The sequence below is a fragment of the Ricinus communis genome, chromosome 8 (assembly GCF_019578655.1).
Source record: "Ricinus communis isolate WT05 ecotype wild-type chromosome 8, ASM1957865v1, whole genome shotgun sequence".
NCBI classification, from domain to species: Eukaryota; Viridiplantae; Streptophyta; class Magnoliopsida; order Malpighiales; family Euphorbiaceae; genus Ricinus; species Ricinus communis.
The window spans coordinates 1,253,668-1,262,826 of NC_063263.1; the positions used below are offsets into that span (position 1 = coordinate 1,253,668).

Genomic DNA, 9,159 nt, shown 5'->3' on the forward strand with positions numbered 1-9,159 from the left:
CAAGCCATACAAACTCTTCTTCAATCTGCAGGACTATGTGTTCCTTTCCCTTCACTTCAAACCCCTCTGGCTGATCCATGTAGATTTCCTCCTCCAAATCACCATGAAGGAATGCAGTCTTCACATCTAACTGCTCAATTTCAAGATCCATACTAGTTGCCAATCTGAGAATTAACCTGATAGAATTCATTTTCACAACAGGAGAAAAAATCTCACCAAAGTCAACTCCCTCAATCTGGTTGAAGCCCTTCACCACTAGTCTAGCTTTGTACTTCACTAACTTCTCACAATCTCTCTTGATCTTAAAAATCCACTTGTTCTTCAAGGGTCTCTTACCCTTTGGAAGCTCCACTAACTCATAAGTGTTGTTCTTCTTCAGAGAACTCATCTCATCCTGCATTGCTCTCATCCAATGCCCTTTATCTGCATGAGTTACTACTTTTTCAAAATTCTCTGGCTCCCCCTCTTCAGCAAGAGTAGCCCACTCTGAACTGGGATATCTAGTAGATGGAATCTGACCTCTAGGAGATCTCCTGGTCTCTGCAACTAGAGGTGGAGGGGTTCGCTCCCCCTGCTCAACACCCTCTGTATTTCCACCAACATCATCAATCTGAACTGACTCGTTCTCCATCCCATGTTCATCAATCATCTCTCCTCCTATGGCATCATTAGTTGAAGGAGAAACTGGTGTAGGATTCCTTACAGTAATAGTGCTCGACTCCTTAGCTGAATCTGACTTTAGCATCTCATGCTCATGAAATACCACATCTCTTGATCTAACAATCTTCTTCTTTGCTTGATCCCATAGTCTATATCCAAACTCTGAATCTCCATATCCGACAAAAATACATGGAGTGGCCTTATCATCAAGTTTTTGTCTCTGCTCCTTAGGTACATGAACAAAGGCTTTGCAGCCAAACACCTTCAAGAGAGAGTAATTAACATCTTTCCCACTCCAAACTCTCTCAGGAATATCATACTCTAAAGGAGCTGATGGAGATCGATTCAACAAATAACAGCCGGTAAGAACAGCTTCACCCTAAAATGACTTAGGCAGATTAGCCATTCTAAGCAAACAAATAACCTTCTCCACAATGGTTCTGTTCATCCTCTCAGCTACACCATTGTGTTGTGGGGTGCCAGGAACCGTCTTCTCATGTCTAATGCCATGATTTGCACAGTAGGATTCAAACTCCTTTGATGTATATTCTCCACCATTATCACTACGAAGACACTTCAAAGAGCCACCTTTCTCTCTTTCCACCATAACATGGAACTTCTTGAAGCACTCAAACACCTGGTCTTTTGTTTTCAAAATAAACACCCACACCTTACGTGAAGTATCATCAATAAAAGTAACAAAATATCTATTACCACCATTACTCTGAACCTCTAAGGGACCACATACATCAGTATACAGTAAATCAAGCACATTCTCTTTTCTCTTAGAAGTACTACTAAAAGAAACTCTATGTTGCTTCCCTAACAAACAAATATCATAAGGGTTTAAGCTGATACCTTTGGCAAAGGGAATGAGAGACTTCTTTGCCAATATTTGCAACCCTTTATCACCAATATGAACCAGTCTTCTATGCCACATGTCAGGCGAAGCATCATCTTCAGCTGCATTCAGCTCACCATCCAGCAATCTCATCTGAGTTCTCATAAGCCTGTTAAAAGGCTTACCTCTAGCAACAACCATAGAACCCTTAGACAGCCTCCATCTCAGACCACCAAAGTGACTGTGATAGCCACCATCCTCATCCAATGAATAAGTAGATAGCAAATTCAACCGCAAACCAGGAACATGTCGAACATTTCTCAATGTCAATGTAGACCCTAAATCAGTCAGCACAACTACATCACCGACTCCTACTATGTCGTTATAACTGGTATTCCACATCTTCACTCTTCCAATTTTTCCTGACCTGTATGTAGAAAAAATATCTCTCCTGAGAGTTGCATGAAAACATGCTCCTGAATCAACAACCCACTCAATATGGGGTTCTGAAACAACATTATACTCCTCTTCAAAAGTAAGACCAACCAGTTCGTTTTCTTCAAAAACAATAGCAGTTGTGCTCTCATCATCCGACTTCTTCTCATTCTTTTGTTCCTACTTGAAGGCTTTGCAGTTTCTCTTGAGATGCCCCTCCTTACCACAGTGATAACATGTCAATTTCCCACCTTTCGACTTGCCTCTAGATTTACCATGCTTCTTAGGTCCTCTACTCTTACTTCTGCCCCTGTTCTCTGTGACAAGAGCCTATGAGTTGTCTAAACCCGAATCTTTCCACCTAACTTCTTCGTTATGCATACTGTCCTTAACCATTTGTAAAGTGACAAGGCCATTCGGAGCAGAATTACTAAGAGACACCACCAATGTTTCCCAACTATCTGGCAAAGAGCTCAAGAGAAATAGAGCCTGCAATTCATGATCTAGTACTATCTTCATGCTTCCTAGCTGATTAACCAAATCTTGGTACTCACTCAAATGAGCTGCTACAGATTGCCCATCTTTGAACTACAAATTTACCAACCTCTTAATTGTAGAGGCTTTATTCTGAGCATTCTTCCTCTCATACATTATTTCCAATTTCTTCCACAACACCTGTGGATCGACTTAACTGCTAATGTGAAGGTAGATACTGAATTCCACCCATTGCCGAATATTACCAACTACTTTCCTGTGTAGTTTCTCCCATTCATCTTCAGTTTTACCTGAAGGAGCCTTAGCACCTAATTTAATAGGATCAAATAAATCTTTACAGTACAAATAATCCGTCATCATCGACTTCCATATCGAATAATTTGTAGCTGAAAGTTTTATCATCGAACCAGCGGAAGAATCCATCTCAATTTACCCAACTATGGCAAAACCAAAAGCTCTGATACCACTTGTTAGGGTCAATATCGATATAGCTAAGTAAAATAAATCAAACCAACAACACAAAGGAAAAATTATAGAAACTCCAAAGGAAAAACACAATCACACAACACAAGAGATTTACGTGGAAAACCCTTCAGTGTAAAAGGAAAGCCCACGGGCCAAACTCCGATCAATCCACTATCAAGAAAACTCTGAGTACAATCACCAATAAAAAAATACCCAAATTAACTCTCTAACCAAAACCCTATAATTCTCTATGATTATAGATAAAAACTAGAGAATTAACTCTTCAAAGTATAATTGAATCTATACTCAATACTCCTTGATAATAGTCTAACACAATAATTGATTTATAGAAAATTCTAGTCTAATTTTCCCACAATTTTGTGTTCCCCCTATTTTTCCACTCTCTCTCACGTGACTAACTTCTTTTCTGTTTGTCCTGCAATACCCAGAAGAAACGAGAGCATGAATTAGTTAAAAACTAATTGACAACTCTTCACGTGACTTCCTTATTGTCCACGTGCTTGATTTAATGAATTTGGACAAAATGATGAATTGAACTTTTCCACTTCATTAACTAACTTGGACTGGACTTATATCATAAGCCCAACAAATCCATCATATTTAAATTGTATACTAGAGAATCTCAATGCCGTTGTATATAAATATATAATCCATTCGGCACTAAACAATGAATGCAAAAAGAAATGGAAAAAAGTGTCATGGTCATAAGTGGAATTTAAAGGAACATATAACAAATACTTAAACGAAATTTATGAATTCATGTCCCCATTCCTTTGAATTCTCCATCATTGACCGACTGAGAGTTGTCACAAAACACGGCAGTTGACTAAGGAAATAACGTTCCACTCCTGCGACAATCCCCGCGAAGCCCCTTAGCTTTCTTTTCCATCATATTACGAAACCGACGACTCAGTCTTTACTTTCTTGTCTTTCTATTCTTCTTGCTTGTCATCTTTGATGCTGTAAAAAAAAAAAGTCTTTCTTTAATATTAGTTCCAGCCTAAAGCTTGTAGTGTTGTGAGAGACAGAGAAAGAGATATATAGGGGGACCTTTTCTTCTAGTCAAGAAAAGAGAGAGAGAGAGAGATAAATTTTCAAGGGTTGAACGAGGCAATATTGCCCATTTGAAAAGTTCTAGATACCCAATAGCTAGCAAAGTAGGAAGTAATCAATTGCAGGTACAGAACTTCTCTTTGAAGTTTGAATCCTTGAAAGCCGGAAACAGGTACAAGAATAAGTTCATCATCTTTGTTATTGTCAGAACAGAATAAAAATCCAGCAGGTTTTGTTTTTTAAGTTCTTCTGATGGGGAATTGCTGGGGTTCTCCAGCTACTAATCCTACAGCTAATACCACTGGTCAAGTCAGTTCAGGTAATTAACCCTTTTTAACATAGCATACGTATAGTAACCAAAATTTCATCAGTTTTCTCAAAATTCTTCTCTGGGTTTGTTTTATTGGTTTCTGATCATTAATGGATGTATTTGATACTTTAGAACTTGTAAGTCAATTGATATAATTCAGATACTACTCTGTGTGTTTTGTTTTTTGGGTCATTGTTCTGTTTTATTTTATGGAAGATTTCTTGTATGCATATTTTGTGTAATTGATAAGGAATTTTTTTCTTTTTGTTATATGATGTGTTCTTCACAACCTAAGTAAGTTGTTAAATTTGTAATATATTGAGTTTCTTACAATTCTCTGCAACTACTGTTGTATTCTAGTTATAAATGTTCAAATTTATTGGATTTTGGATAGCTTTTGCTTCTGGACTCTGTTTATTGTTCAATGCGATAGGAACAAAGTTATGGTCTTTAATTTCTTGTTTGAATTTAGTTAAATTCTTTGTTCATTCTTTTGTTTTACTCAATCTAAATGACAAGATGAACTTCCTTTGCTTATCCCTTATATCATTCTCAAAATTTCCCTATTTTGACTGCAATAGTGTATCATCTCATCTCAATTTTATAATTCTATAATTACAGCCGGATTGTCTCAAACAACTAGCAACACAACTTCTTCTGGTGGGAGCAACACAACATCTTCTCGGAGCACCAATACAGCATCTTCTCAGGGCAGCAACATCTCTGGGAACAGCCGATTTTCTGGGGGAAGTGGTGATGAGGCCTTTCCCAATGGGCAGATATTGCCCACCCCCAACTTGAAGGTATTCACCTTTCAAGAACTGAAGGCTGCCACCAAGAATTTCAGATCGGATACAGTCCTTGGAGAGGGAGGTTTTGGTAAAGTCTTCAAAGGTTGGCTTGATGAGAAGGGCTCAGGAAAGCCTGGAAGTGGAACTGTAATAGCTGTCAAAAAATTGAATTCTGAGAGCTTGCAAGGATTTGAAGAATGGCAGGTAACTGAACTAAATTTGATAAAGACCAGCATGCATTCTTAAAACTTCCCTTGTGTTTTCATACATTTTTTTGATAGTTTGAAATGTTTTTATTACTCATTTATCTTAAACTGCACATTCTCTTTTTCTTTTTTCCTGTTTCGCTTTTTCTTTCTCACATGGAACAGTAGAGGACTTCTGATACGTGGTAAATGTCTTTGCGCTAATTGTAAGTGGCACTGGAGCAGTTCAAATTATATTCACATACTCTCTCTTTTAGTTTTAAGCCACGTTAACTGGGTAGTAGTTGAGTCTCTTGTATCAATTTATCCATGGATACTTTCTTCTCCAATGCAACGGAACACATTCTACTGGAGAATAAAATAATAGATGACTATAGGTTAATTAACAAAAGATCCGAATTTTGCCTGCTTTATCACTTAACAGTTATAATCTTGAATTTTAGCTTGTTTCCTTACGCATTTCTCTTTCACAGTATTTGTCCATGAGTGCTGGTGGTATAATCTTTTGGTAGGTGGGATAAATTCTATCATTATGTGGTTTCATCTACCCTTAGTAGTTTGGTATCGCTCCCAAAGGAAAAGAATATAACCCACAAGAAAAGACAATGGAAAGGCAAATCAATTTACAATTGGAAAAAAGATTAAAGAAAAAGAAAAAGACCTACTCAACTATAGATCTCCAGCATGTAGGTGAGGGCTTGATAATAGGTTTGTATCTAATATATTGTCTAGCATAATAGGGTCTACAGGCTTGAATGAGTTGCTTAACCACAGGTCTGCCTGCCCCCAGGTTTTCAAAGTCTAAGTGATTTGAAGGAACATGCTCTTAACAATAATATCTTGGCTACTTTTTCATTTTTATAAATGAAAATCTCAATAACTTCGGTCGTGCTAGGTTAATAAGTGAAAATTATTTCTGAATATGAAAATGAAAAAGCTCCATGGAAACTTCAGACTTGCTAGGCTAATAAGTAAAAGATAGTTTCTGAATTCAAATAACTAGAGATAATCTTCACGCATTTACCTTTTCATTTTGCTTTTACTTGGAGGGGAAACAAGGCAAAGTAATAAAATCTATATTCAGTTATGAATACTAAAATATTTGCATAATTGTTTCTTCATCTAATTCATTATTTCCATTTTTAAGGTTGCGAAGTTAATGATGAAGACCTCAATATCTCTCCTCTTTTAGACCGTAGTGCATGCAGTAACATTAAACAGACAAAGTAAACATTGTTATAAATTGTATATGGGAGACCATACTGAGCTGCAAATCAGTAGAAAACAATAAAAATGGTCCTTTCATCAAATTTCTGACCCTTGTGAGCCAATGTGATTCATTACACAAAAACAGAAATTTAGAACACAAAGTCACATGATTCTGAATCATAATTTGTTTGAACAATGTAGCTATATGTGGTATTGTACACACTCTTGTGCGGACATATTCACATATATGCACATGAAAAACAGTTGGTTGTTTGTTCATGCAAAATGCAAGTCCTTAAACATGCATGCATAAATGTATTAGTATGGAGGTGTCCTTGTTTCTTAGATAGCTTAAAATTTGATCCCTCCATAAATCTTTTGTGAAAATGTTATTGAAACATCTGCCCTTTGTTGTTACAGTCCGAGGTACACTTCTTGGGAAGGCTTTCTCATCCTAATCTTGTAAGGCTGTTAGGATACTGTTGGGAGGACAAGGAGCTTCTACTCGTTTATGAGTTTATGCAAAAGGGAAGCTTAGAAAACCATCTATTTGGAAGTAAGAGCTAACACATAACTTTTATTGAACTAATATGTTTGCCACTTGTGCAAATACCCTGAAGCATCTTTATTTTACTTTAAAAAATGTCACATATATAATATGATTTATTGTTGCAGGGGGCTCAACTGTTCAGCCACTTCCATGGGACATACGAATCAAAATTGCTATAGGAGCAGCCCGAGGCCTTGCTTTCTTGCACACATCAGACAAGCAAGTGATTTACAGAGATTTTAAAGCCTCGAACATATTGCTTGATGGGGTAGGGTTTTATGAATTACCAATTACTACTTAGTTTTATGTAAAACAGGAAACCATATTTCTCGTTTCCCCTTCTGATTTGATTTTCATATATAAAAAGAGAGACTAAAATAATTGGTGATAGACGATAAGATGTGAGTAGAAGAAAATTTTCATTCTGACCTGTATTAATATGTTTCTGATTGCAGTCTTACACAGCCAAGATTTCAGACTTCGGTTTAGCAAAACTAGGGCCTTCAGCTAGTCAATCTCACGTGACAACAAGGGTGATGGGCACATATGGTTATGCTGCTCCTGAATATGTGGCAACAGGTAATTTTTTAAATCTTGCTTCAGTTTTAAATGATCTAACTTGATTGTCTGGCTAAAGGTTTGCACCTAAATTAGGTTGTTCAAGTTTCTAAGCCATTTGGCCTAAAAGCCATTTTGAAACCTAACTGTAATATTAACAAATTGTTAATGAATCAGGACATCTATATGTAAAAAGTGATGTGTACGGATTTGGTGTTGTCCTGGCTGAGATTTTGACGGGCTTACATGCACTTGATACAAACCGGCCAAGTGGGCGACATAATCTGGTGGAATGGATCAAACCATATTTATACGATAAGAGAAAGTTAAAGACCATTATGGACTCACGGTTAGAGGGGAGATATCCTTCAAAACCAGCATTCCGAATAGCTCAACTTGCTTTAAATTGCATAGAGTCTGAGCCCAAGCATAGACCATCAATGAAAGAAGTTGTGGAGACATTAGAAAGGATTGAAGGAAGCAATGAAAAATCGATAGAGCCTAGAGTTCGTCCGAGCCGTCCTAGGACACACCAACATGGTCAGCAACCTTTGCAACATCGTTCTCCACTTCATCTAAGACAGGATGGAAATCGAGCGTATCAACAATCTCCTCGAGTGAGGTAACTTGGACACAACTGTTGCTAGTAAGCATATTTCCTTGAGATTGGGCTTACAGTTACTATATTTATTTAAGTACTAATCTAAAATTTGTAACGAGTTTGTTGTTGTAATGGTAACTTGTAAGGAGCATTAGTATATTAGGACGAATCAGTAATTATTTTACTAGATATGAAGAATTGTAAGAAGGATATGTGCAGGGTATTTGTACTATTGTAAGAGGGGAAACTTCTTTCTTCCTTCTGTCAAATTCTAGGGGGATGAATATCCATGTTAGGACAGGGATAAAAGGAAATTCTTTTTTTCTTTTGGACGAGCATGTATAAATTTTTTTTTTTTTTTGCGTTGTATTAAACTGAAAAAGTGGTGGCTTCTTGACTTGATTTAATGTGGTGAAGAAAATTGTGTGCCTTAGGCTCAACAATGGTACTGCTTGCACATAACAAAGGCATAAAATCGCTCTTGTTTGTAATCTAGTAGAGTAGTTGGAGTAAAAGTTTTCTGGGTTTGGAAAAACTGTTCCAACGGTGTCTGTATTTTTCAAATTTCAATATTTTAGATTTCTTTTTGTTCTTTTTCGTTCAATCAGATGCTTAAACTTTGAAACTTTTGGGTAAATTAGTATTTCTTGTCGATATGCTTATACCTGAGTGTTAACTAGGCTATTAAAAATTAAAAGGAAACAAACAAGGAAAAGAGGATAAAACAAATGAAGAAAGTGAATGAAAGGAAAGGAAATCAAAACTGCCGTCATGATGAGAATAACTTGACAGTGCTTGCTTATCTAGAGGGGAGGAGGCTTTGATCCTATAATAATCCTACTTGACAATAGGACATTTGAATTGGCTGAGATTCCACTAAAGTAAAAGGGCAAGAAGGACAAATTTTGAACATTAAATCAAGCTCGGAAATGAGCTACAAATAGCAAAGCAAGAGAAAAGATTG

At 36.8% G+C, this 9,159-nt stretch overlaps 1 protein-coding gene across 1 annotated transcript; it reads left to right on the forward strand.

Annotated features, from left to right (window-relative positions):
- The first annotated feature begins 3,710 nt into the window (after positions 1 to 3,710).
- On the forward strand, positions 3,711 to 8,799 carry LOC8281453 (probable serine/threonine-protein kinase PIX13). Its single transcript, XM_002527107.4, has 6 exons — positions 3,711 to 4,289; positions 4,902 to 5,275; positions 6,907 to 7,042; positions 7,162 to 7,304; positions 7,492 to 7,615; positions 7,772 to 8,799. Exons 1-6 carry the CDS (start codon positions 4,223 to 4,225, stop codon positions 8,218 to 8,220), a joined length of 1,293 nt encoding a protein of 430 aa, XP_002527153.1. The 5' UTR covers positions 3,711 to 4,222; the 3' UTR covers positions 8,221 to 8,799.
- The last annotated feature ends 360 nt before the right edge of the window (positions 8,800 to 9,159 follow it).

Coding starts and splice junctions, on each gene's coding strand:
- LOC8281453 (XM_002527107.4), top strand. CDS start 4,223: ATGGGGAATTGCTGGGGTTCTCCAGCTACTAATCCTACAGCTAATACC. Junction 5,276..6,906: donor AAGGATTTGAAGAATGGCAG/GTAACTGAACTA, acceptor TTGTTGTTACAG/TCCGAGGTACACTTCTTGGG. Junction 7,043..7,161: donor AGAAAACCATCTATTTGGAA/GTAAGAGCTAAC, acceptor TTATTGTTGCAG/GGGGCTCAACTGTTCAGCCA.